This window comes from Podarcis vaucheri (assembly GCF_965113315.1).
Source record: "Podarcis vaucheri genome assembly, chromosome: 10".
In the NCBI taxonomy this organism is placed as follows: Eukaryota; Metazoa; Chordata; class Lepidosauria; order Squamata; family Lacertidae; genus Podarcis; species Podarcis vaucheri.
Window position 1 is genome coordinate 9,750,066 of NC_138748.1, and position 27,978 is coordinate 9,778,043.

Below are 27,978 nucleotides of genomic sequence, written 5' to 3' on the forward strand. Positions count from 1 at the left end.
TATCTGGGCAGGGATAGTCTAACTACTGTTGTCTATGCTCTGGGAACCTCAAGGTTAGACTACTGCAATGTGTTATACGTAGGGCTGCCTCTGAAGATGGTTCAGAAACTTCAGCTGGTGCAGAATTCAGCGGCCAGGTTGCTCACTGGAGCAAGACGGTTTGAGCATATTACACCGATCCTGGTCCAACTGCAATGGCTACCAATTAGTTTCTGGGCCCAATTCAAAGTGCTGGTTTTGAACTATAAAGCCTTAAATGGCTCAGGACAGCAATACCTCAAGGACTGTCTCTTTCCATATGAACCTACCTGGACTCTGAGATCATCTTCTGAGGCCCTCCTTCGTGTGCCCCCTCCTCGAGAGGTCCAGAGGGTGGCAACACGAGAACAGGGCCTTCTCTGCAGTGGCTCCCCGTCTGTGGAATGCTCCCCCCAGGGAATTTCGCCTGGCGCCTTCATTAGACACCTTTAGGCACCAGGCAAAAACGTTCCTTTTTAACCAGGCCTTTGGTTGATCTGATTGAAATCCTATGCCCTTTTAAAACGTGGCTCTTTTGGGGGGGGGTTATTATTAGGTTGTTGTTTTTATTTTGATTATACATATTGTGGTTTTATATGTTGATCTTGTTCTGTGAAATGCCCTGAGACCTCTCGGAAAAGGCAGTATATAAATTCAATAAATAAATAAAAATGTGTGTGTGCATTTACACATAAAAAATAAATGTGTGCATGCACAATGGCAGCACAAAAGCCATTGTGGGGAATGTGAAGTTGGTCTGTACCCCTATGGCCATCAAGTCCACCCATAAAAATTATTTGCCCCCCAACCAAAACCCCCATCTATTTTCTATCCCTGCCACTTAAAGATGTGCATTAAATTTGCATCTTCTCAGTATCCACCCACCCATACCTTTCACAGTTGGCTCCAGCTGTAAACCCTCTGCAGTCCAAGCATGCTCCAGTCTGAGCGTCACACAGTTCCGCAAAGCCATTGCAAGGGCAAGGCCGACAATGGGGAAATCCAAAATACCCAACCAGGCATTGACTGCACCGTCGGCCATCTGTTTCTGGCCGGCATGAGCACTGCCCTGTCACCTGGTCACACAGAGCACTCACGGATCCTTGAGGATGGCAGTCACATGCTTGATGGAAAAGAAGCAGAGATGATACTTAAATGACAAATTCTTGCGTTATCTTAATATAAAGCCCTCAATGTGACATGACCAAGATCTCTGTATAGACAGATGTCTCTTGCTCTTTGTTGACCATATGATCAACAGTCCATACCTATTCTCATAAAGGGCAATGGGAGACCATTTATCCCCATTTTACAGATGAGGAATGTTTGACGTGAAATAATGACTTGCCTAAGACCACCCAGAGTGTTCACATTCATCAGGAGATTTCAGTTCAGGTTTCCCAGGTTCAAGGAAAACAAAAGTCTGCCCACAAGACTTAAACATTGTTGTTTTTTAAAAAGGAAATAGCTTAAAATTTTAAAAGCACAAAACAAACAAAAAACAAACAAACAAACCACAACTGAAAGCAAGTGGCAATCGGTACTTACAAAGACAACCTTGAGACCCAAAACTATGGCTTCCAGCTGAGCATTTATCACAACAGCGCCCCATGACATTTGGTTTGCATTGACATTGACCTCCAAGTTTCTCGCAGTTAGAGTTTATTGACCCTTGTGGATGGCACCTGCAGGCTTTTAACAGAAACATGCTTTCTCATACAAACAGATGATTGCAACCAAACTCTGCATTTATTAATTTAAATTATTTGCATTCCCCTCTTCTTCAGGGTAGTAAATCAAAAGGTAAAATACCGACAACAAAACCTGAATATTTTAAAAAAACAAATAGGAGGAAAGCCAGCCAAGATAAGGTGAAAATGTATTTTAAAAAACATGCTATGGAGTGGTTTCTTTTTGGCTTGCTTCGATTAACAAGTAGGGATAGCCAATGCTGAGCTTTATCAGATTGGGAAGCAAAGGCAGAAGCTGCTACTGTAAAGATCTTGCTTCTTTTCCATGTTGATCTCACTGTGCAAGGTGTTGGCATCTTTAGCACTGCTTCCCCTGGTGACCTTAATGGATGGCAGGGATGGAAGATGCCTCTCTTGCCTTGAAGACCAGCCTGTGACACTGCCTCCACCTCTCACTTCAGCTTTATTTACTATGAACCCTGAAATTTGGGATCCCCTCCAAACTGGTGCCAAAGTTTTGTACTCATTTTGCACTGTCCCCTCCAAACTGAGTAATGGACAATTCAAACCGAGGTTAACCCCTAACTCCCAACATTGTCCGATTCACGCCAAACTTTTGCAATAGTTTTGTACTGCAAACCCCACATTGTGTATTTCCCACCAAACCGAGAGATTGATACTCAAACTAGCGGCCACAGGTCTCCCACCCCCAAACCAAACATTGTCTGATTCACTCCAAACTGGGGGCAAAGTTTTGCAATCGTTTTGTATCACAAACCATGCACAAACCCCCAAAAGTAAACCCCTAAGCGACCACAGGCCACAGGGATCCCTCCAAAACCCAAGATTGTCTGATTCCCTCCAAACTGGTGCCAAACCTTTGCAATCGTGTTGTACTGTTTTGTACTGCAAATCTCATGCTTTGTGAAAGGAAACAGCGAATGGTCAAAGCAAAAGCCAGTTCATTACAGAACTCTGCTATATACTACCTACCCAGCAAGAAACAGGCTGTTGAAATTTTGTACCATTTGCAAACATCTTTCAACAGCATGGAAAACAGTTTTAGTGCCTCTTAAATTTTTAAGTTTATTTTAAAAAGTCAGAACAACAAAAGTTACTTTCACTTTTGCTTCTCCTTGGAAAACATTGGCAGCATGAAAAAGCAGCCAGTGGTATAGATACTTACAAACCGCTCCATTGTGAATACGGGCAGACAGACTTGCTATTAGTTTTTCACATGCTTCTGGTAGGATATGCGGTCCAATTTCTGACGCTATTTCAATGCAGTGATACTGCTGGTACTCTTCTAAATCAGATTTGTCGCAAAAGTTTTCCACTGAACTGATTCTAGGAATAAGTCCAAGCTTCAAAATTGACAAAAGCAAAGAAGTTTTAAACAACTGCATAGAGAAGTATAGTTCAGGGCAGGGGGATCCCTTTTAACAGCTGAATTGGATTAATAATATATTTTTACACTGGAGTTGTTATTATTGGCCTAAGCAACCTTGAATTGCTTCCTCCTTCCTTTTCCAGTCTTCCTTTAGTCACTTACACTCCCTGCTTTCTTAAAGGCACACAGCCTACAAAATCACCGATGCCCTATCCGTTTTATTGATTAATGTCTGCAATGGCGGTTGCTGGCCACCTGACAGGTAGGATATAAATAAGGGAACGGGCAGACAGATGGATGAACCAACCAACGTCCCAAGAAAATGTGATCAAACACAAAATAAAAGTTGCTACGCAGCACAGATACTTACTGAATCAACCAATATGGATGACCGGGTCCCTGGATCAGAGGCAGAAGACTTGGAAAAATAGACATCTACAAAATATTCTGTTCCTGGTTCAAAGCATACAGCAGTAGGTAGCAGCTCCATTCTGTTTAATTGAAAAGTCAAAACAAATTAAAGAATTCTGTCATTCTTTCCCCCAAGGTTTTATGATGCTCATTTGGTGGAGCTATTCGTGTGCATGAGTAACAGAACAGTAACAGAACAGAAATGACCAAGTGTTGGAAGACTTAAGGGGAAAGGATGGCCTCTCCTTGGGTTTCTCCCCCAATATATCTTCTTTGAAGAAACAAACAGGTAATGACCGCTCCCCACATCAAATGGGGGGTGCCTTTTGCATGGTCGCGCGTAGCCCCCCTGGATCTTGAAGCATCCCAGCATCCAAATCTACAGGAAGGAACTCGACATTTGTTGTTGTTTAGTCCTTTAGTCGTGTCCGACTCTTCGTGACCCCATGGACCAGAGCATGCCAGGCACTTCTGTCTTCCACTGCCTCCCGCAGTTTGGTCAGACTCATGCTGGTAGCCTCGAGAACACTATCCAACCATCTCGTCCTCTGTCATCCCCCTCTCCTTGTGCCCTCCATCTTTCCCAACATCAGGGTCTTTTCCAGGGAGTCTTCTCTTCTCATGAGGTGGCCAAAGTATTGGAGTCTCAGCTTCAGGATCTGTCATTCCTGTGAGCACTCAGGGCTGATTTCCTTCAGAATGGATAGGTTTGATCTTCTTGCAGTCCATGGGACTCTCAAGTCTCCTCCAGCAACATAATTCAAAAGCATCAATTCTTCGGTGATCAGCCTTCTTTATGGTCTAGCTCTCACTTCCATACATCACTACTGGGAAAACCATAGCTTTAACTATACGGACCTTTGTTGGCAAGGTAACATTAGGCATGGCCTTTTGGAATGGATGTTGGATGGCAAAGGGCCTTTTCAGGTGTAGGTAGTCTTGGTGGCGAGACCACGATTTTGCGGTCTCGGGTGGTGGTTTCAGGCCTTGGGCGGAATCCTTTAGTCTATCTTCCTAAATGGGGGGGGGGCATGAAGCGGTGACCCACGCCCCCCTTGCGGCAGTGATCCCAGGGTTCCTCGTTAAAGGGGTTGTTTGAGGGGAGGCATTGGCCATACACCAATAGGTAGTCATTGCTCTCCCCTGTGACGGCGGTGAAACGGGGGACGGGCTCTCTGCTTGAACAGACGTTCTCCAGAGCTAGCCCAATCCCCACACATTTTGGATAACCCTGATGTCTCCCAGATCCCCGGCTGGGGACTGGAAAGGATAAACGCCCAATGCCTGAGCCAAGGTCTCCCTACATCTGAAACTTAATAAAGTTGTGGCCAATTTTAATCCCATACCACGTTGTCTTGAGTCATTATTCCGCTCAGGGGTTGTCTGGGGTCGGGGGGACTCCACCTGTCCACGCGATATACAAACCTTGATGTATATGGCAGAGCAAGTGAGTGTGGTTCTTGCAGGGCCGCTGTGTTCCCGCAGTGTTCGCTTCCTCTAGAACCTGAAGTCTTTACAGCAATGCTTGCTATCCAGTCTTCTAAAGTCTATGTGTTTGGGAAGAAAAAAATAAGTTGGTTTTCATACAAAGTTGAAACATGCTTGATTCTTTCCGTGCCTATAAACAAGAACATCGTGAGTTTAATATAATAATAATAATAATAATAATAATAATAATAATAATAATAATAATTTATTATTTATACCCCGCCCATCTGGCTGGGCTTCCCCAGCCACTCTGGGCGGCTTCCAAAAGAGTATTAAAATACTATAATACATCAAACATTAAAAGCTTCCCGAAAGTTTAATTGACCAGGGAACAAGGAAATCCAACAAGAGTTGCATAAATGCTCTTGTTCCACCAGAAATTTACACTTATAAATAGTCTGTGACAATCCCCTTCTGCAGTACACATATATGGCATCCATACAAACGCAGATCCTAAGATTTGGGCATTATGCAGTGTCTGCATCTACAGTTCTACAATTTTCATATGTTGAGAAATGTTCGCACCACAAAACTAATGAGGGAAAGTCATGTAGTGGTGACTATTAACACGACAAAGATAAATTTGAAGATCAGGATAAATTTTGTGGGGTTTTGTTCAATATATTCCACATACACAATTTTATTACGTATGGTCCATATTTTGCTTTACTTTGAAGTCTTTGCTCTTTTTTTGAGGATTTGAATACGAGTTGAAACTGCCGTGGAAAAAGTGTAAGAATTACCTCTGGCTCATAGCGAATGATGATATTAAAATCCATCAGGAAAGGGATGTTGTTGACTGTAAATCTTAACCCCGCTCCATTCCGAACTCGTGCAAAACCTGGCCCTGACCATGTCACAGGTTTCCCAGGAACAGACTCTCTAATAACAACATCCAGAGCAGGGTTCCTGCCAAACAGAATTGAATCCTGAAAGGATAGATTTGCGTTTTAAATATCACATTTATTCAGGAAACAAAATGAATCCTGTCTTGCTAGGTGTAGAGCAACACACACCCTTAGCCAGGGTAGCCATGAACTCTTGAATTTCCCCTCTTCAAAGCCTACGCTTGAGTAGAAGGTCCCTGCCAGTCCCATAAGTCCTTTGTGAAAAGGGAAGATGAGTTAGGCCAGCTTCAAGTTCAACAGTAGTATGAATAATTGAAGTTAGGCCACTAGGGCTTTCTTACTTACAATCAGGGCGGATCTACACTCTTAGTTTATAACATTAAAAATGTGTTATTAAAATGTGACACCAGAGAGCACTGCAGAGCAGTGAGCCACCACCAATGGGAAACTGCATTAAACGTTTTAAGCATTATTAAATATAACGTTCTAGAAGATCCAGCCACAAATAAATACCACTCATTTTAAAAAAACCCCAGCATCTAACAGTTAAGTTAGTGCTATATAACATTCACAAATATACTCATACCTTGGAAGTCGAATGGAATCCGTTCTGGAAGTCCATTCGACTTTCAAAATGTTCGGAAACCAAGGCACGACTTCTGATTGGCTGCAGGAAGCTCTTGCAGCCAATTGGAAGCCGCAGCAGCCCTGGCGGATGTTCGGGTTCCAAAGGATGTTTGCAAACTGGAACACTCACTTCCGGGTTTGCGGCATTCGGGAGCCAAAACGTCCGAGTACCAAGGTGTTTGGGATACAAGCTACGACTGTACTCATTGAGTGTTGCAGAAACCTGGCTACTATCTCCATCCAGGTTATCAGCAATATTCCTTATATCTCAGCAGACTAACACATAATCTGGAATATGTGTGAACTATGCAGAACATAAATAGTTTTTTAAATTTTACTTTACACCCTTGATATCTTAGTATTTCAGGCCAACATGTCAGTGCATTATGACCAGATTAATTACATTTCTTTGAGATATCTTAAATCTTTTGGAAATGTTAACAGCATTCTGAAGCCTTTCTTGGTGGGGAGGGGGAATAATTGCATAGGATTGGGATGGATTAGAGGAATGTCCTATTCATGAAGACTGCAAAATATGAGAAAATTATGTACACAAATCAGACCAATGGTCCATCTAACCAAAAAATGTCAATCTTGACTCACAATACTGAAAGATCTACAGACTCCTAGTCCTCCTACCAGAGATCCAGGGATTGAATGCGGAACTTTATACATACAAACCAAGCGTCAGTAAATTCTCAGATCCTCTCACCAATAACCTAAGAGGTTACTCATTGTTTTGCACAAGCCATAAGCTACAGATAATGTGAAGTGACTCAAATAAGGCACATATATTACAGTTCTCCAAGGATCCTACCCCACACTTTTAAGACACTTTTCCCTTTCTTGAAATCCCTTACAAATCAATTAATGGGACATTCGTGTTACCTGTCCAACGGCTGCTTTTCTTATGCCTCGTTTCTTGTTTCTGTTCAATACGATCTTTCCATTTTCAATTTTGAAATCATAACCTTGTTGCCGAAAATAGACATCACACCATGGTAAAGCTGTGGGCTGAACCTTATAAACAGGTGTTTTAAGTGTCAAAATGCTGGTTTTCTTTGGTTTTTTAGTTGACACACAAACACAATCAAACAATGGACAACTAGGAAAGTAATGAATCTGCATAATTAATAGTCTAAACCATATATTATTCTCCATGTCAAGGAACTTTGTACTACTATTCTACACACAAAGAGAACTCTGCTTAACTTGGGGTGGGGATCTAAATCCAAGAAAACCAAACTTCTAATTTTTAAACCGTAATCATGTTAATTAAGGAAGGGAATAAAAAGAGAAAATTAACAAGAAGTGGACACAACTATTGATTAGCTATGAAGTTTTATGACTTTAGGGCAGTGGTGCTGGGTGGATAATTGTGCTGTTTCTATTGTTAAACAGTTGGGAGTAAAAGAAAATACAGTGGTGCCTCGCAAGACAAAAAGAATCCGTTCTGTGATTCTCTTTGTCTAGCGGTTTTTTCATCTTGCGAAGCAAGCCCATTGACGGATTAGCGGCTTAGCGCTATTAGCGGCTTTTAGCGGCTTATCTGCTGATCGGATCAGCTGATAAGCGGCTTAGCGGCTTAGAAAAGGGGGGGGAAGGGGAAAAAACCAGCAGGAACCCGCAAGACATTGTCGTCTTGCGAAGCAAGCCCATAGGAAATTCGTTTTGTGAAGCACCTCCAAAACGGAAAACTCTTTCGTCTAGTGAGTTTTCCGTCTTGCGAGGCATTCGTCTTGCGGGGCACCACTGTAGTAATACTTGACCCTTTTTTGCCAATCACCCAGAGATTTACCAGTAGATCCAGATCTACCTTCTGTCCACTGCCAGATTCCAGCATGCAGGTTGCTCACCAGGGCAAGACAATTTGAGCATATAACACCAATCCTGGCCCAACCACACTGGCTGCCAGTTAGTTTTTATGCCCAATTCAGAGAGCTGGTATTGACCCATAAAGCCTTAAATGGTCAGGACTGCAGTACCCCAAGGACCTCCATGTGAATTGACCCTGTGATCATTCTCTCAGGCCCTTATTCATGTGCCCCCTCAAAAGGTCTGGAGGGTGGCAACATGAGAACAGGGCCTTTTCTTCAGTGGCTCCCCATTTGTAGAACACTTTCCTCAAGGAGGCTTGCATGGCGGCAATATCATTTATATTTAGGCATCAGGCAAAAACTCTCCTCTGTAACCAGGTCTTTGGCCTTTACCTATCTATGACCATTTAGAAGTGTGTGGGATGTTTCTAATGTACTTCCTTTCACCTTGGTTTTAATGTATCTTGTGTGAGGTTTTCTGTCTGTCTGTTTGGTTGGTTGTAAGTCACTTTGGGTTGCCCGGGACAAGATAAAGAGTCTAACTAACTAACCAATTAACTAACTAACTAACTAACTAACTAACTAACTAACTAACTAACTAACTAACAGAAACACAACCGTGCTTAAAAGTACATCTTACTACATCCCATACACGGGGAGATTTTAGTGGTAACATTGTCTATAAATATTGTAAATAACATAAATTAAAATATACTGCCATTTGATCGACGTCTTTCATTCTTCCCCTCTCACTTCTGCTTCTGCTCTGACTCCCCTCTTTAGTTTTGATCTGTATTACCACAACTGCACTTTGAATATGGGAAAGGGAAAGGTAAAGGACCCCTGACAGTTAAGTCAAGTCGTGGACAACTCTGGGGTTGCGGCACTCATCTTGCTTTACAGGCTGAGGGAGCTGGCGCTTGTCTACAGACAGTTTTTCCGGGTCATGTGGCTAGCATTACTAAGTCGCTTCTGGCACAACGGAACACCAAAACCAGAGCAGCACACGGAAACGCCGTTTACCTTCCCACCAGAGCAGTACCTATTTATCTACTTGCACTGGTGTGCTTTCGAAATGCTAGGTCGGCAGGAACAGGGACCAAGCAATGGGAGCTCACTCCGTCGCAGGCATTCAAACTGCCGACCTTCTGATCAGCAAGCCCAACAGTAGTTTAGACCACAGCGCCACCCACATCCTCTATGAATATGAATATGGGAAGTAATGCCAAATAAAATACCAAAGGTGAAGATCCTGGGAGTGGCATCGAGTCTTCGGCTTCATATATATAATAGTCCAAAGGTAAGAAGAAGTAGCCTGGGGCTGGCTCAGAACACTGACGGCCCACGATGTTGGGAAGGCACTCACACTGACCATTAGTAGGTGCGCACCTAGCAGAAAAGAGGAAAACGAAACAGTACAAAAACTGCACAACCATGGACAGATGCTATACATCACAATACATTCTTTCTTTGTTTGTAGAGTCTCCCCAATACAGCTAGTAGCCTGTTGCACTGATGCTTGAATCCAATCCATAAATCCACTCCATTTCCAATGACTCTAATGGCAAAGGAAAGAAGGGCAAAAATCTGCACCACTTTCAGTGGGAGTTTGTGGCGCAACATTTCTTAGATGCTAAATGAAGCATTTGAAATGGGAATTCACAGACTTACAAGTTATTGTGGGAACCGCCAATGTCACAGCCACAGGGAGAACATCCGTGTAGATTGCTCCCAAGGCCCCAGTATCCTTGCTGCAGTAAAATAAAAATGGAAACCAGTTAACCCCATTTAATATTAAAAACCGTTTTACTTACTGAACCTTTTGATTCCATTCCATTCTCCGGGAATGGAGAACATGTGCACTTCAGATCTCATCAGGCTCCAAGTTCCATAAGCTCCAGGCAATATGGCCAATAGGGCTGAAAGATGGAAAATGAAGTCCAGCAATATCTGGAGAGTCATACCGTATTTTTCGTTCCATAGGATGCACTTTTTTCTCCTAAAAAGTAAGGGGAAATGTCTGTGCGTCTTATGGAGCGAATGCCTACGGATAGTGGGGGGGATCTGCTGCAGTTGCGAGGAGAATCCATGGTTCCCCTTCCTTCCCTCCTCCGTCGCTCGCTTTCAAGCAGCCAAGCAGGAGAGGAGAGGAGCCGCTTACACGAGTGTAAGCGGCTCCTGTCTGGTTGGCTGCTTTAAAGTGAGCATGCTCTCTTTCCCTCCTTCGTTCCCCACTCAGCTGGCTGAATAGCAGCAAAGCTTTTCAGCTCGCTGAGCCGGGGAGGCGGGAGATAAGGAGAGCCTGCTTGCTTTAAAGGACAAAGCAGGAGAGAAGAGGAGCCGCTTACACGAGTGTCCATGGCTACAGCCTGCACCAAAAAAATCACGCACCCATTGTTGCCTGGTGCCGCGGTGGTGCAAAAACGTGGTTACAAAGCACGGATCCACGTGGATCCTCAGGATTTTTGCATTGGGTCACCCCAAGTTCACCATCAGATCACATAGCATGTCCATGGCTACAACCTGCACCAAAAGAATCACGCACCCACTGTTGCCTGGGGCCGCAATGGTGCAAAAACATGGTTACAAAGCACGGATCCACATGGATTCTCAGGATTTTTGCATTGGGCTACCCCAAACTCACCATCAAATCACATGTCTATGGCCACAGCATGAACCACAAAAATCACGCACCCACTGTTTCATTCAGAATATTTTTTTTTCTTGTTTTCCTCTAAAAACTAGGGGTGTCTTATGGTCAGGTGCGTCTTAGGGAGCGAAAAATATGGTAGGTCCCCTACACCTGCTAAAGAACATTGAGCGTATGAACAGATTAACATGGAAAGGGGTGCAGGTGGGCGGCACTTGCTTCAAAAATGGAAACAGGCTAAGTAAAGAGTTGGGTTGAATTTCCCTGTTTTCAGTCCTAGAACGGACTCCCACCCTCTCCAAAAGTGGCACGTCCAAAACCCATATGGGCTTTACCTGGGCCTGTAACCTAGCAGCAAGCCATGTTTCTTGGGTTCTCCCTATGGCAGTACACTAACTCTGATCCCTGTTTCCTTAGCAATTTGTAAAAGACAAAGAATTCTCAGCTGAGTACCACGGATTGCCACTTTGACCTTTGCTTCATCACTTCCACAGCGGAAGAGATTTTTCAAAAGGTAAAAGACAAGCCCACGGGAACTTTTGTCAACGCAGAATACTGCAGTAACTGTCTCCGAACCTATCGCAGGTACCTACAGGGCATTCCTCGCAATGTTGCCCAGTGGCAAACCGCTGGCACAGACACTCTCCAGTCACTGGGTCGCAAGCAGAGAAAGACAAGCTTCCTGAAGGGTTGCAGCTGCAGGCTGAAAGGACACAAAAGAATCACCATCTCCGTGAGGCTCCCTTCACAGGCAGCGGGGAGGAGCCCTCAGTAGAAATAAACCTTCTAAGGCGGAAAACACCATCTGCCTCCAGCAACCTTTATTCCAGGGACACAAATCCCAAGGGATGTGCTGGCACAACACCTGACCTCTCTTACCACTCAAGAAACGGGTGTGCATAACAATATGTAGTTTTGAAAAAGCCATGGAATACAACGGACTTCCATTTGTTATATATTTCTGACACTTTTGCAATTGGCAGCTAGGGTAAAATGCCCAGCTAGGGGATGTAAAAGATCCTTTCCCCCCTTCATTTCCTCTGAGTTTTATAATACAGCGTTTGCTTTAAGGGGGGGGGGAAAGTTCTACAATCCCTTGGTTGCAGTACTGAACGAATGAAATGATTATGGTCTGGTTAAACCATAGTTTGCAGCAAGCCATAGTTTAATGCGAACGAGCTGCATGCTAGTGTGTTCATGTGGTGCTCCTGCTACACCACAATGAAGCAAGCAAGAGTCTGGCTTCTCACATTGCCTTGACCTGGGCTTGCAGTTTGTGTTTCTCCTGCAGGAGCAGGGAAGGAGTACCACGCGAACTTTAGAGCAGCGTTCACCAGCATGCTTGCATTTGCCAGCACCTTGAACCAAGATTTGTTTCAAACTACGGCTTCATGTGACGTACAGACTGAGCCACAGTTTTAAGGCAGGTGTGTTCTGATAATCAAAGCCTTTAATGGGGAGGAGGAAGAGAAAGAAAGAAAGAAAAACATACGCTGACAGCCCAGAGGATCACTTCCACTCAGCCCATAGTAGTTTGGCTTGCACTTGTCGCAATGAACTCCTTCGACGTTTTCCTTGCAGTGGCATTGGCCAGCAGTGGTTCCAAGAAATGGGTCTGTACGATCCTCACACAGCCCATTGTACAATGTACCTTCAGGGTCACATTCACAAGCTATGGACAGATAGGCAGTCACAGATGTAAGTGGAAAGCAGTTAAATGGAAGCATTCACAGGCCGGAAATGTTCACGAGTCATTGTAATAGTTAGCCTTGATACGGCTAAGCTCACCCCTATACCCTTTTAGTGAAAAGCTCAAATTTAATATACGTTTGCCTAGGGAAAGGGTCTGAAACTAATACAGTGGTACCTCAGGTTAAGTACTTAATTCGTTCTGGAGGTCCGTACTTAACCTGAAACTGTTCTTAACCTGAAGCACCACTTTAGCTAATGGGGCCTCCTGCTGCAGCTGCGCCGCCGGAGCCCGATTTCTGTTCTTATCCTGAAGCAAAGTTCTTAACCTGAAGCACTATTTCTGGGTTAGCGGAGTCTGTAACCTGAAGCGTATGTAACCTGAAGCCTATGTAACCTGAGGTACCACTGTATCACAGAGCAGTCGACTCCTTGACTGTAAGAGAATACGAAACAGCACAATTGCGAGGAGTGCAAATTGTACACATTTTTATACTCCTGTGGAGTCAGACCTCCAAATCCAAACAGGATGAATACGATGAAACAGGGATAATTTGCCAGAAAAAAAGATTGAGTGTGGAATGAAATACATGGGCCATGTTTAGGGCCTACCTTGTTGTCTTAAGGAAAGAGGAGCCCTATTCAGGCAATACAGCCACAAAGGAGCAATATAAGTACAGAGATGGGATGAGAATGCATCTTTAACTTCTCCCATCGCACAGCTCCTTCCAGTTTACCTGTGTTCTGTAGCGGGGAGCCTTTTCTATTTATGGAGGATCCATGTGCAATGAAGAACCCTGGAAGATCACAACTCTTCGTAACACAAATGGCAGAAAAGGCTCTCCACTGCAGAAGCGGCACTAGAAATATGGGGCAACCAGAAGAAGCTGTGTTATGATGGAGCCATGCCCCACTCTAGAATTTTTCCACTTGCGCTGGCTGCTCATGGCTAGAGGGGATGTTGTCCTATGTCTTCCTCCCAGAATTCAATTTTTGGTACTCTGCATCTTAAAAGGTCTTTAAGAGCAGAGGTGTTTCCCATTGCATATGTGCCTGATCATTCCTAATCTAGTTCAGATTTCCCACATTTTCTAAATCAGCTCGTGTACAACTTGCTGGTCTGGGCCCCTGTTGCTTAGCATCTTGGATCACCAATACGAAATACTTGATTTGTAAGCAAATGCCACGAGTTGGATCCAGACTGTGCAAACTAAATTTAGATCCCGTTGAGATCAATGGGATGAGTAAATCATTGCTTTCAGTAGGAATGGCATTTGACTAACTGAGGCCTGGGTCCAGCTCTATGGGTCATCATCTAGGGAAGGTCACACACTTACGGATACATGCACGAGGGTCCGAAATTGTCCTCTCTGGGTCTTGATAAAAGAAAAGCTTGCAGCGATCACAGTGCTGCCCCATGGTATTATGCTGACAATCTTCGCATACCCCACCACTGATGCGGTTATTAGAAAGGTACACGGCCATATCAAAGTGGCAGCTTTCAGAATGACCATTGCACTCACACTCTGAAACAGAAGACAAAAACAGAGGCATACGTATGATGTAGACAGGAATAGGGACACCGTGAACCCAATCCCTTAACGGTATGTTCATCCAAGTATATGAAAAACAGACTCTGAATTCTACCATCGACCATAACATCCTTCTGGACCGTCTCGAGGGGCTGGGAGCTGGGGGCACTGTCATACAGTGGTTCCGCTCCTTCCTCCTGGGCCGTGTCCAGAAAGTGGGGGGGGGATGAGTGTTCAGACCCCTGGACTCTCACTTGTGGGGTGCCTCAGGGTTCTGTCCTCTTCCCCCATGCTTTTCAACATCTATATGCAGCCGCTGGGAGAGATCATCAGGGGGTTTGGGCTGGGTGTTCATCAGTATGCAGTTAATACCCAGCTCTACCTTTCTTTTAAATCAGAACCAGTGAAGGCGGTGAAGGTCCTGTGTGAGTGTCTGGAGGCAGTTGGAGGATGGATGGCGGCTAACAGATTGAGGTTGAATCCTGACAAGACAGAAGTACTGTTTTTGGGGGACAGGAGGTGGGCAGGTATGGAGGATTCCCTGGTCCTGAATGGGGTAACTGTGCCCCTGAAGGACCAGGTGTGCAGCCTGGGAGTCATTTTGGACTCACAGCTGTCCATGGAGGCGCAGGTCAAATCTGTGTCCAGGGCAGCTGTTTACCAGCTCCATCTGGTACGTAGGCTGAGACCCTATCTGCCTGCTGACTGCCTTATTATTATTATTACTCTAGCTTCAATAACTTTGCATGAGGAACCGTGGATGGCTCTTAAGTGGAAAGGCACTTTCAACAGAGAGTTCAGCCTATCAATGCATAGCACTTCCAAGCACCGCACGGCGATGGCCGATTGCTATTCGCAAGACTGATAACAACGAAGTAAATCACTTTGAGGTACTTTGGCAAGCATTTTCCTGCGATCCTTCTGCTGGCCTCCAGGGAGCATCGTTGTAGAAATCTTTGCACCTCTCACAGGACAAGCCGTCTGTGTTGTGCTGGCAGAGGCAGCTCCCATGGACCTGCAGCATGTCAACAACAAATTAAAAACACACAGTTATCATCCGTGCTTTTCTTTCCTGGGATGTGATTCAACAGAAATGTCTCTTGTCCATGTCCTGCAGAAATTAACTGGGTGTGCATAGCTCAGTTGGTTAGAGAGTGGTGCTGAGAACACCAAGGCTGCGGGTTCGATCCCCGAATGGGACAGCTGCATGTGCCTACATTGAGGGGGTTGGACTAGCTCAGTGGTGCCCAAACTTTTTTCAAAGAGGGCCAGATTTGATGAAGTGAAGGGCCGTGAGGGCCGACCAAAGTTGTTGACCTTTTTTAAGGATTGAAGTTGAGTTTTTTATTATTTTACCCCCCCAAAGTTGTTGAGTTTTTTCCTCAAAGATATGGTCCTTCAGATAGGCTTCAACAGAAGTGTCCCAGTGTTGCACAACACATCTTCTGAGCAAGAGACATCTATCCAAGCGACATGATCTTGGCAATTTAGCAGCAGTGCTCTCAGACGTCCACAAATCCAAATCTTTATCGTCTTTTTTATAAAAGCAACTTTTTCCAAAGGTAATCAGTCCAATCTACACTCACATAGGCAGCATGATAATTGGGGAATTCCAAGATCTCTGCTGGATCACAGTCAGCTCTCAGTTCTGGCAGCTAAAAGGGGAACTGCTCACCTTATTGATGTAAACCTCCAAAATGTATTTTGTATAGTTAAGTTTCTACCTCTATCTTCAGTACATTATTTTTTTTTTACTTTATTGCTATGGCTAGTGGCTGATGAAAAGAAAGATTCTTCTGATCTGACCTGACCATCAACACATACAAAAAAGGGTCATTATCAGCAAGGTTGGAGAAACCCCCCTGAGGTTTATAGAAGTACAAAATGGTGGTGTTGGGGGATGACCCCAAAACAGTCCAATGAAAACCAAGCATGATCAGGGCCCACATAATGCTGATTTATGCTTCATACATGCTATGCTTTTAAACCATATTCAAAGCACATTTTCTCCCTCAAAGGATTCTGGGCACTGTAGTATTTTATGGGTTGCTGGAACTGTAACTCTGTGAGGGGTAAAATTATAGTGTTCAGAATTTGGCAGGGGGTGGGGGAGTAGAGATATAGGCTTTCAATGTGCTTCAAAGGAATAGTGCAGACACAACCTTACTTTTAGTGGTAGTGTTACAGAAGGGAACAGAAAAACTTAATTAATGGAATGGAGTATGTTGGGAGAGGGCATTAGTGAATGGCTGGCTGGCACCATGAACAGGAGCACTTCACGCAGGAACATTTTGCTGCAGGTTGCATTTGTAGAGGAATAATTTTTACATTTTTAAATCACTGGTCACTTCCCTCGCTCTTTCTTTCTTATACAAGCTATTCTAGGCAAGTTAAGAATTATTGCATTTATCTATAAACAATTCAAGTCTACACACAGCACTGGCTATTATCTGCATTATATCCGCATAATTACAGCTGTGGCATTTCCCTGCTATTAGCCAAATATGATCTAATTACTCTTAGGAATATCTCTGCAGTACCTTACAGAAGCTGGATTCTTTTTGCCTCTAATAAAGTGTCAAGAATTAGAAGATTTGTGACGTACCATTCCAGGCTCATGAAAAACATCACCCCTCAGATTTTGCACTGGGCCACAGTAGCTGGCGTGACCATTGCAGAAACAGCTTCCGCGAACTATCATCTCGTAAAGCGCATAGTAGTATTTTTCCAGAGGATCATGCCGCTTTTGTCCGAGTAAAGTATCTCCAAGCGTGTGAAGCTTAGTAAAGTTTATTCTCAGGTTTGTTAAGGTAATGAGCTCTGTGAGCAAGGACAAGAAATAATTGGTTAATTGGCCTCAACATTGAGTTGATGCAATTCAAGCACAACAGCAGAGATCATTCAGGGTATGACTAAAGGGTTAATTCTGTTATTAGAGGGTGGAGGCGGGGGTGTTGCTTAGCAACCAGGCAGAGTGGCATGGGCTTTGCTGAGCTAGCGCATGTTCTGATTGGATGTTTCCCTGCTATGTACAAGGTCTGAACTGAGAAAGGCAAAACCTCTCTGCTTCTTTCTCCTCAAGTTCTATGCCGTTTTTGTTCAATTTTGTGCAATAAAGTGGGGGTTTTCCTTTTCTCTCTGAACTGTGTTTTATTTATGCAATTTGCTAACAATGTGAACATACAATGCTGCCTTATATACCAAGTCAGACATTTGTCCCCACCATGTCAAAGATTGAATAGTTCAGATGGCCATGGCCCTCCAGTCTTCCCTACCTTGCTCCATCACAAAATTCAATTTGGTACTTTCTATGTGTAAAGCAGATGTAGGGAAAATTTGGCCCGCTTGTTGCTAAACTACAACTCCCATCAGCCACAGCAAGCATGACAAATGGCCAGGGATGATGGGAGTTGTAGTTTAGCAACATCTGGAAGGTTAAAGGTTCATCACACCCAGTGTAAAGCATCCTTTGCTACTGAGCTTTGGCCCTTTCCATTTAAAATACCCAAGTATAGTAGCTCTACCATAGATGTAAACATGTCAATCTTCGCTGAAGGCAGCAGACTGCCATGACAGTATACATTTAGGGGTAGCCAAGGTAGTATCTTCCAGATGTTGTTGGCAGCCTAGCCAGCTGTCAGGGAAGATCAGAGTTCGAGACCATCAATATCTGGATCTTGGCTACAGTGGTGCCTCGCAAGACGAAAAGAATCCGTTCTGTGATTCTCTTCGTCTAGCGGTTTTTTCGTCTTGCGAAGCAAGCCCATTGAAGGATTAGCTGATTAGCGCTATTATCAGCTGATAAGCGGCTTAGCGGCTTAGAAAAAAGGGGGGGAGGGGAAAAAACCAGCAGGAACTCGCAAGACATTGTCGTCTTGCGAAGCAAGCCCATAGGAAATTCATTTTGCGAAGCACCTCCAAAACGGAAAACTCTTTCGTCTAGCGAGTTTTCCGTCTTGTGAGGCATTCGTCTTGCAGGGCACCACTGTATTTCTGCATTAGTATTTTGCATGAAAGCAAAAGAATTTTTAAAGGCATTATGAAACTCCAAACTACCTTGGATGTATGGGGCGTAGGGATCTTCTATTTCAAAGCTGGGATCCAGAGCTTTAAATACAACCTGTGGAAATGCAATGAAGATTTATACTGTCATTGTAAAAGTAAATGACTTACCGTATTTTTCCGTGTATAACATGCCCCCATGTATAAGATGACCCCTATTTTTTGGGACAGCAACAAAAAAAATTGGGGAGAGTTGTTCAGTTGTTTTTTTTTTGGGGGGGGGAGATTGCCCAGAGTTATTGAGCCGCCAATTGCTCTACAGCATGCCCGCCAGTGAAAATCACACACATTGCCGTGGCCACCAGTCGTCTGCACACTAGCTGCCGAAAATCAACGCCCAACTGCCACAGCCACAGCAAATCGCCAGCAGGCCTTGCAGCAGCAACCAATCACACGCCCAGTCGCCGCTCCCAATCTCCTGCTGGTTGCTGCCACCAATCGCCTGTCCCCCCTCTGCTATCCATGTATAATACAACCTGCAATTTTTGCCTATTATTTCTAAGGAAAAAATATTGTCTTATACACAGAAAAATACGGTAACTGGAATATGTTCTTACATAAGAAATGCATAGCTAAGGACTACACCACTGAAGCCGAAATCAACATTAAGACTAAATCCTTACGATGAAATGAACTCAAAGAACAGGCATACCTCCCCTTCAGTGGAGGGCTCGATATCCGAATATCTTGAGTCGCAAACAACATCTCCAACAGTGGTGGCTGGCCTCGAAGGAATATTAGGGAAAGAAGTAGCACAGTCTTGCGCAAAATATCTAAACACTTTCCAGGTTTGACCATAATCTGTGGAGCGCTCCACCAACATTGCTGCAGGCCGAAATGTCTGTGAAGAGAGAGAACTTCATTCAGATCACTCCCACTATAATGACCACTTCAGTCCTCAGTGGCACCAGGGGGAAACCCGAATCTGTGGACTTCCAGATGTGTCCTCATTTATCGTGAGCTTGTCTTGGGCAGGATTCAGATTCTGACGTGACACTACAGATGTTTCTCAAGCATTTGCTAAATGATAGCGAAGCTACCCAGCGATAGATTTTCGTTCCTCAGCTCCATCCATGCCCAAACTCAAATTATCTCAGCGTTATGTTAATTTTAAATTCCCAGTTGTGTTAACAATGGTTTCATGTTAGTGAAAGTGACTCTCTTAAATAATGTGTTTTATAAAAGATATAAAATTCCTATTTATTGCTGCTATGATGAAAACCCCCTCCTTTGGCAAGCCTCACAGAACTCTAGCCCGATGGTTGCCATTAATCTGATTTGAATTAATTTTATAATGAAATGATTTTACAATGTTGTAGCATTTTACTGTTGTTAGCTGCTCTGAGCCCGGCTTCGGCTGAAGAGGGCGGGATATAAATAACATTATTATTATTATTATTATTATTATTATTATTATTATTATTTACAATGGAATTAATAATAATAATAATAATAATAATAATAATAATATGCTTATCAGTGGATGCACATGACTGGCTTGCCATAGACTGCCCATGGTTGGAACTCATCAAGGTTTTCATTTGTTTCTTTGTTTAAGCATTACCTGCTTCTCAATAGACATTCTTCGCAAAACTGTGTTACAAAATACACATCAAAACATAACCAATAAAAACAGAATTCAAAGCCACTTAAAACATCTATTTCATAATACCAATAAAAGCCAGCAAAGCGAGCGGGGGGGTAGTCCAGTGTAATTTAAACATATGAACCAAGATCACAACACTATTTCGACATCTCAGGTTACAGTTCACCACTGAATGCCATGAGAAAAAGTTGTGTCTTCACAATACTTGTAAGGATTGAGGGATGGGCATCTCTGATTTCACCAGCGAAAAGGCCCTATTCCATGTGCCTGCCAGCCTAATTTTCTTTGTTGGCAGGTCTATGAAGCAGATCTTAAGGCATGGGTTGGCTGATTTAAACAGTTCTTTAAATAACTGGGTCCCAAACTCTTCAGGGCTTTGAAGTTCATCACCGGCACTTTAAATTAGGTCTGGAAATGCCATTGTAATCAGTGGCATTGGTCCAATATAGATATAATATGTTCCATAAGGAGCCTTAGATTTCCAATTAAAACTGCAGAGTGGAAAGGAAAAAGGACCTTTTTCTGCCTCCCCACTTCCAGCTACTCTCCAAAGACTGGAGAAGAGACCCTCTTAAGAATATTAGTGGGGTGGGCAAGGGAAGGACTAGACCATTTGAAAAATGACCATACAGTGGTGCCTCGCAAGACGAAAAGAATCCGTTCTGTGATTCTCTTCGTCTAGCGGTTTTTTCGTCTTGCGAAGCAAGCCCATTGACAGATTAGCGGATTAGCGCTATTAGCGGCTTTTAGCGGCTTATCTGCTGATCGGATCAGCTGATAAGCGGCTTAGCGGCTTAGAAAAAGGGGGGAAGGGAAAAAAACCAGCAGGAACTCGCAATACATTGTTGTCTTGCGAAGCAAGCCCATAGGAGATTCGTTTTGCGAAGCACCTCCAAAACGGAAAACTCTTTCGTCTAGCGAATTTTCCGTCTTGCGAGGCATTTGTCTTGCGGGGCACCACTGTAATATTTTAGCTGCAGTTCATTCATTTTCAGCACTGTATTCTTGTTATATATTAAAAAAAGTGTGCCTACACATTCCATTGTTGCACCCACAACCTCAGTTTAAGGTGCTGTTTAGCTCCTAGCTTTCACATCTCAGTTTCTAACACTGCCCCACGCAGAGCACATTGTAGTAGTCAGGCCTGGCTATCACTAGTGTGTGGATAACTGAGACACTGTCCATTTTCTCTCGAGAAGGGAAGGCAAGGCAGCTGAAGCTGATAAAAACCAACCCAGCTACAGCTATTGCCTGGTAGCCTTGTGCTCAACAACACTGCTAAAATGCAAATTTGATCCTCATAACAACCCTTCATCTGGGTTTTCCCCACCCACAGCACTTCTATCTTATCTGGATTAATCTCAGTTTCCAACCCAAACTTGCCTCAAGGTGCCAATCCAGAAGTTCAACCGCCTCTTTAGGATGAGGAGATGGAAAACAAATGCAAAGTTGAGTGTCATCTGCATACTGATGACATTTCAACCCAAACCTCCAGATGACTTCCTCATTAAGATTAACAAAGTACGAAGATTTGAAGTCTAATATCTATCACATAATAGCCAATCCTTCACGTAATAACCAATGCTTCCATCTGACTGTTACTTAAACTCTAAAGGACAGCATATGCAAGGGTTATCCTTATCCTAAAACAACACTCTGAGGTAGTCTAAGCTCAGAAGTAGTGATTGTCCCCAAATCACCCACTTGATGGGCGGGTGAGGATTTAAACACAAGTACTTTAGCCACAGGACGCGGGTGGTGCGGTGGGTTAAACCACAGAGCCTAGGATTTGCCGATCAGAAGGTCAGCGGTTCGAATCCCCGCAACGGGGTGAGCTCCCGTTGCTCAGTCCCTGCTCCTGCCAACCTAGCAGTTTGAAAGCACGTCAAAGTGCAAGTAGATAAATAGGTACCACTCCGGCGGGAAGGTAAACGGTGTTTCCGTGCGCTGCTCCTGTTTGCCAGAAGCGGCTTAGTCATGCTGGCCACATGACATGGAAGCTGTACGCCGGCTCCCTCGGCCAGTAAAGCGAGATGAGCGCCGCAACCCCAGAGTCGGCCTCGACTGGACCTAATGGTCAGGGGTCCCTTTACCTTTTTACTTTAGCCACAACACACAGATAGCACATTAAACAACAACATACATTGCACATCTGTGCAACTCCTTGGACAGATTTCCTAGTCAACAATTCAGACGGCTTGATTTTCCAAAGGTTTTCCACGGTTTAATTAAAGTCACTAGTCTATAAATCAATTTAAATATTACATGGTTATGTAGTTATGTGCAGGGTACCTTGAAAGTCAGGATAAGGTGGCTGAACTGAAACAGATTTTCTAAATCCAGCCTGATGCTGACATGGTCAACACCTGAAATGGAATGAAAAAAGCGTTAAGTAGTACGAATTATCTATTTTATCTGATGAGTGTACGATATGGCAAACTGTACGAAAGAACATTAGGTGGAATGGCAAACTGTACGAAAGTTCAGGAGCAGGAAGTGAGGGCAAAATAACTCTCCACTGTTGTAACCCAACAGAGGCACCAGCTTATGAGGATGATGGGGGAGCCTGACATTGTACAGTGGTACCTCTGGTTATGAACTTAATACGTTCTGGAGGTCCATTCTTAACCTGAAACCATTCTTAACCCGAGGTACCACTTTAGCTAATGGGGCCTCCTGCTGCCGCCGCGCCACCGCCGCACGATTTCTGTTCTCATCCTGAGGTAAAGTTCTTAACCCAAGGTACTACTTCCGGGTTAGCAGGGTCTGTAACCTGAAGTGTTTGTAACCCGAGGTACCACTGTACATGTGACACCAGGACATTGGGAGGAGTGGGGCTGGAGCCAAACATGGCAGCCATGCCACTATGGGCAGAAGGCTGCTCCGACCCTCCCTCCCCTCCATAGCAGGAGAAGGGAGAAGGAGACTTTGTGCTTTTCAGACATTGGGAAGGGCTGGCCCTGACCCCGAAAACATTGGGGGGGGGGCCATAAAGGGCTTGGCCTCCTGGAGCTGGTGTCTTGTCACCCAGTGGCTGGGATTTAGAGACATGAAGGATCAACTTCAGATTAAGTGAAATTTCCCCAACAGGAAAAAAACTGGAACCAAGATGGACATTTTCTGGCATGCCAGTCGCTAATTTTCATAGGCTGTAGCATAAGTCTCCAAATCCCTCTCTTTGTATAACAATTAGAAGGAACAGTCAGAGCCAATGCAACATAGTGCCCTGTGCTTTTGATGCTTCTGAGTTGCTCTTTGAAAACCATCTCAAGATGGGTCTCTACCACCAGGACAACTGAGAGTTCTCAGGATTAACAAACTGCCCTGCTTCAGCCCTGCCAACCGAAAACTGGGGATGGGGATTTGGGAACAATCAGAACAGCTGCTCGATCAAGAACTTACCTAAATATGACCGCACATGCAAAACATGCAATATTATGCGCTGTTCACACCACTTGATTGCACCGCAATGTATCCATAAAAACCGAACCTTAACATGATTTTTAAAGTTTAGCAGAACCCTTGCAGGTGGACAGCGGGTGCTCTTTCTTCAGAGGAAATGAGTAATTGGCACCTTGGGCGCAGGAAGATGGGGGTTATAAACTGCATTCTGCTAGCGAATGTTACACACGTGTGTTTTCTTGGCCAATACCTCTGCTTACTCTAGGTCAGGGGTCAGCAATTTTTTTTAGCCGCGGGCCAGTCCACTGTCCCTCAGACCTAGTGGTGGGCCAGAGAAGCGGTGCCAGGGGTGGGGGACTGAAAGAGGAGGCGAGGGGGGCAAGGAGTTCTCCTCCCCACCCCCAGCCCCAGCCGCTGCTTATCCTTCCCAGGGGCTGCCGCTGCCACCACCACTGCCGCCGCTGCTTCTCATGGGTAGGCAGAGGGAGCTCGTTTGCTCTGCTCTCTGGCCCACAGGAGCACCAGGGCGGCAGGCGGGAAGATGAACGACGCAAAGGGGCTGGCTCCAGAGAGAGGCTACTTAAAATGGTGCTCAGCCAGCTCAGCTCCCTTCCTCCTCTAGGCAGGGCGGGGAGAAGCCAGGAGGAGGGAGGGAGGAGGCGCCGGCACCGCCACAGTGTATGTGAGGGATGGGGGGGGAATGGAATGGCACAGGGGGGAAAATGGCGCAGCCCGAATGAACAGAATCCCCACGCTGATCCACGGACAGTCCGCGGGCCGGATCTTGAAGGCAACTGGGTCTGATCCAGCCCTCAGGCCTTAGTTTGCCGACCCCTGCTCTAGGTCAAGAAAGTTGTTAGCAGAAATGCTATAAGAAGTTGGGTGTATATAAGTAATTTACCTTTAATGGGAAATAAGGTTAAAGAATATGTTATTTATAATATGACAGAAAATAGAGAAAGATGGAAAGGATTTGCTGAAACAAGTACGAGAAGTGGGACACAAAAAGGGAGGTGTGAGGAAGTCGAGGAAACAAGGGAATGAAGGACAGAGTATGGAAAAGGAGGGATGTTTTTAAATTGTTTTTGTTTTGCTTTGTTTATGTGTTTAGTTTAATGGGTTTAGGGTGGGTTTGTATTGTTTATATATTGTATTGTTTTTCTTTTTCTCTTTTCTTGTTCCCCCCTTTTTTCTTTTTTGTCTTTTCTCTCTTTCTTCTACTTTTTTGTAACTTTTAAAAGTAATAAATATTTTTTTTTTAAAGAAAGTTGTTAAGAAAGCTGCTTTTTCCAGAAGGAAAGCAAATCGTTTCAAGTCAGGACAGGGAAGAATCCAGAGTTAGTGGACCCCCTGGGCCTCAGGCAATATGGGTGCACCCTTGCATTCCCAGTAAAGCAATGGTTGCTTGAGTCCTCACTGCCTTTCTTTAGAATGTGTACCTACCTATTGTATGGGCGAACAACACAATAGCATCATCAAAAGTATGAATTCCTGCTGAAGATAACTGAAATCTGCCTTAAGTTTCTTGTGGGTACCCATTGAAGAGAAATGCTTTTGAGCTATGTGCTGGTTTTATAAAATAATCTCAAAATCTCATTACAAACACATATAAACTTCCCTGTCTTTTTTTAAAAAAAATATATTTATGATTTTCAATCTTATACATTTCAATAATTTTACAATCATGTTAACATTTCGAAACTCGACTTCCTTCCCCCTCTTTCTGTGGTTCCTTAAATTTATTTTTTATATTTTCTGCATATTCCAAATTAACTTAATCACTTATAAATCATTTCTTCATCTACTTATAAAACTGCAGGTTATTACAACAATCCTGCCAATGTTCTTATCTAAACTGCCCTGTAATGGAAGCAGAGATAGGCAGGCAAAACAGCAGCAAAGTTCTGCTTCACTGAGATTCTGGTCGCTGTTCTCATCATGTGGGCGAGCCGTTTAAATGATTTGGGACTCACCTAACAACAAACCTACTGCCACCCCCCTCCCCGACAACCTGACTTCTTTGCAGTGAGGAAAGTGATGTGAAAATGCTCTGGGAAGCGTGGGATAACTATTTAAGGCAACATCCTGCAACCTAGAAAGAATTCAGAATAAATGCTCAATAAACAGCTGGGGTAGAATAACCTCCTTGCAAAACTTTGTGCAAACAAATCAGGATGAATGCTCCATAAACAAGTCATCTGGAAATGACCTCTGGCTGTTTCCAGCCAGGTGTTTATGGTGAGTTTATGCTCACGTATGCAAGGTTTCTTTTTAATATTCACTCATTTTGAGCATAAACATGGGAGTCTCTCTTCAGCTTTAATCAAGATTTACCCTTTCCGTGGTGGTGGTGGTGGGGGAGATGTTTTTAAAAAACCTGCTTCCAATTACTTGTTTGCAATATCTGAATGACCCGTTCATGATATTAACCCCTCCATTTTGAACCCCCCTCTATAATGCGGCTGGAGGTTGCAGTAAATTCATAGAATCATAGAATCATAGAGTTGGAAGAGACCACAAGGGCCATCGAGTCCAACTCCCTGCCAAGCAGGAAACACCATCAGAGCACTCCTGACATATGGTTGTCAAGCCTCTGCTTAAAGACCTCCAAAGTAGGAGACTCCACCACACTCCTTGGCAGCAAATTCCACTGTCGAACAGCTCTTACTGTCAGGAAGTTCTTCCTAATGTTTAGGTGGAATCTTCTTTCTTGTAGTTTGGATCCATTGCTCCGTGTCCGCTTCTCTGGAGCAGCAGAAAACAACCTTTCTCCCTCCTCTATGTGACATCCTTTTATATATTTGAACATGGCTATCATATCACCCCTTAACCTCCTCTTCTCCAGGCTAAACATGCCCAGCTCCCTTAGCCGTTCCTCATAAGGCATCGTTTCCAGGCCTTTGACCATTTTGGTTGCCCTCCTCTGGACACGTTCCAGTTTGTCAGTGTCCTTCTTGAATTGTGGTGCCCAGAACTGGACACAGTACTCCAGGTGAGGTCTGACCAGAGCAGAATACAGTGGCACTATTACTTCCCTTGATCTAGATGCTATACTCCTATTGATGCAGCCCAGAATTGCATTGGCTTTTTTAGCTGCCGCGTCACACTGTTGGCTCATGTCAAGTTTGTGGTCAACCAAGACTCCTAGATCCTTTTCACATGTACTGCTCTCAAGCCAGGTGTCACCCATCTTGTATTTGTGCCTCTAATTCAAATTAGACTAAGAAACGAACATGAATGAAAAGCCACTCACCGTTTTCAGACTGCCACCACTTCTTCCGATCTGGCTCCAAAGTTGTGATAACATTTTCAATTAAGTGACTCTCAGCCTGGAAAACTGGATTATACGGGTATCTGGAATCACAGGTGAAACATTTCTGCTCATCCTAGAAAAAGAATGGTGGGCAAGATGAATGGTTATTATGGCTACCAGGAACTCGTGCCCAGCGGACAACTGAAGCAGCAGTACAGGATTAGACAGCAAGCAACACCAACTACAGTGATACCTCGGGTTAAGTACTTAATTTGTTCCGGAGGTCCGTTCTTAACCTGAAACTGTTCTTAACCTGAAGCACCACTTTAGCTAATAGGGCCTCCTGCTGCCGCTGCGCTGCCGGAGCATGACTTCTGTTCCCATCCTGAAGCAAATTTCTTAACCCAAGGTACTATTTCTGGGTTAGCGGAGTCTGTAACCTGAAGCGTATGTAACCCGAGGCACCACTGTACTGACATTGTTGAGATGCTATTCCGAGAACTGGGAAGCATCTAAGTTAGCTCTGAGCATCGGATATCCTTGGAGCAATGAAGGAAGGAATGGGGAGCTGGACCGTACATAGCGGGCTTCCTAGATTGCAAACAGAGGCAAGAGGTTTGAGGTTTGTTTGGGGTGGATGGGGCTAATCTGCCTTCTCGAAAAATGAAAGGGATAAATCTGACCAACAACCCCACCCCCCAGTGAAAGAAGGGGGCACTGAAGCCCAGATAAGAGATTAGACCGGTCCTTGTTCACTAATTCTCCTTTCTCCAGTACTGATTTCTGTGCATCGGCCTGTACAGAGGGAAGTAGCTTAGCCGGGGCTATTTATCTGCTGCCAAACAGTGTAGGAAATTTATGATACACTCCCACTGCCCTTCTTCCTTCATGCAAGTAACAAACCAAGAACCTTGGTTTTCTGTGATGTTCAAAACAGTGCTCATGGTTTGTTTCTCTCCAAATACAGTGGTACCTTGGGTTAAGAACTTAATTTGTTCCAGAAGTCCGTTCTTAACCTGAAACCATTTTTAACTTGAGGAATCACTTTAGCTAATGGGGCCTCCCGCTGCCGCTGGAGCATGATTTCTGTTCTCATCCTGAAGCAAAGTTCTTAACCCGAGGTACTATTTCTGGGTTAGTGGAGTCTGTAACCTGAAGCGTATGTAACCTGAAGCGTATGTAACCCGAGGTACCACTGTATTGTAGCTGAGGATGATTAATAAACAACAACCCTTCAGTGCTCCTAGTCCAAACAGGAGACCTAAGGATATGTCATAAGATCAACTATTCTTATCTCAACTTTCTCTCTTTCTCTTTTTTTGGAAAGAGTTAAAAGTTTAAAGTGGTGACAAATGATTGAGTGTCGGACTGCGTAGGAAGCCACTTGCCTTGAAGTCAGGCAGAGTTTAGGGAAGAAATTCCTTTATGACAAATTAAAAGCATTCAAGGATGATTAATGTGATGCAGCAAAATTTAAATGTATGGATTATTCAG

At 44.1% G+C, this 27,978-nt stretch overlaps 1 protein-coding gene and 1 long non-coding RNA gene across 5 annotated transcripts in view; one reads left to right on the top strand and one right to left on the bottom strand.

The window, feature by feature from the left end:
- The window catches only part of LOC309541756, an 80,063-nt gene that overhangs the window by 39,729 nt on the left and 12,356 nt on the right, over window positions 1–27,978 (top strand). The window contains exon 3 of one of the 2 annotated variants that reach the window (XR_014223890.1): window positions 16,685–16,780. The exons of the other annotated variant lie outside the window; for it this stretch is intronic. This is a non-coding gene — a long non-coding RNA (uncharacterized lncRNA). Of the gene's footprint in view, window positions 1–16,684; window positions 16,781–27,978 lie in introns of those variants that run through there. 2 annotated transcript variants of the gene reach the window in all.
- Window positions 1–27,978, bottom strand: part of LAMB4 (laminin subunit beta 4) — a 65,104-nt gene that overhangs the window by 22,139 nt on the left and 14,987 nt on the right. For 2 of the 3 annotated variants that reach the window (XM_082239419.1, XM_082239418.1), the window contains exons 4-21: window positions 26,485–26,617; window positions 22,122–22,195; window positions 18,876–19,064; window positions 18,218–18,281; window positions 16,767–16,981; window positions 15,056–15,176; window positions 13,967–14,155; window positions 12,433–12,612; window positions 11,534–11,643; window positions 9,962–10,041; window positions 9,529–9,679; window positions 7,362–7,493; window positions 5,742–5,927; window positions 4,936–5,057; window positions 3,470–3,590; window positions 2,896–3,073; window positions 1,567–1,710; window positions 910–1,141 (exon numbers count right to left, since the gene is read on the bottom strand). In XM_082239419.1, the coding sequence (XP_082095545.1) occupies window positions 910–1,141; window positions 1,567–1,710; window positions 2,896–3,073; window positions 3,470–3,590; window positions 4,936–5,057; window positions 5,742–5,927; window positions 7,362–7,493; window positions 9,529–9,679; window positions 9,962–10,041; window positions 11,534–11,643; window positions 12,433–12,612; window positions 13,967–14,155; window positions 15,056–15,176; window positions 16,767–16,981; window positions 18,218–18,281; window positions 18,876–19,064; window positions 22,122–22,195; window positions 26,485–26,617 (2,621 nt within the window). Of the gene's footprint in view, window positions 1–909; window positions 1,142–1,566; window positions 1,711–2,895; window positions 3,074–3,469; window positions 3,591–4,935; window positions 5,058–5,741; window positions 5,928–7,361; window positions 7,494–9,528; window positions 9,680–9,961; window positions 10,042–11,533; window positions 11,644–12,432; window positions 12,613–13,966; window positions 14,156–15,045; window positions 15,177–16,766; window positions 16,982–18,217; window positions 18,282–18,875; window positions 19,065–22,121; window positions 22,196–26,484; window positions 26,618–27,978 lie in introns of those variants that run through there. The other variant, XM_082239420.1, reaches the window with a different exon arrangement.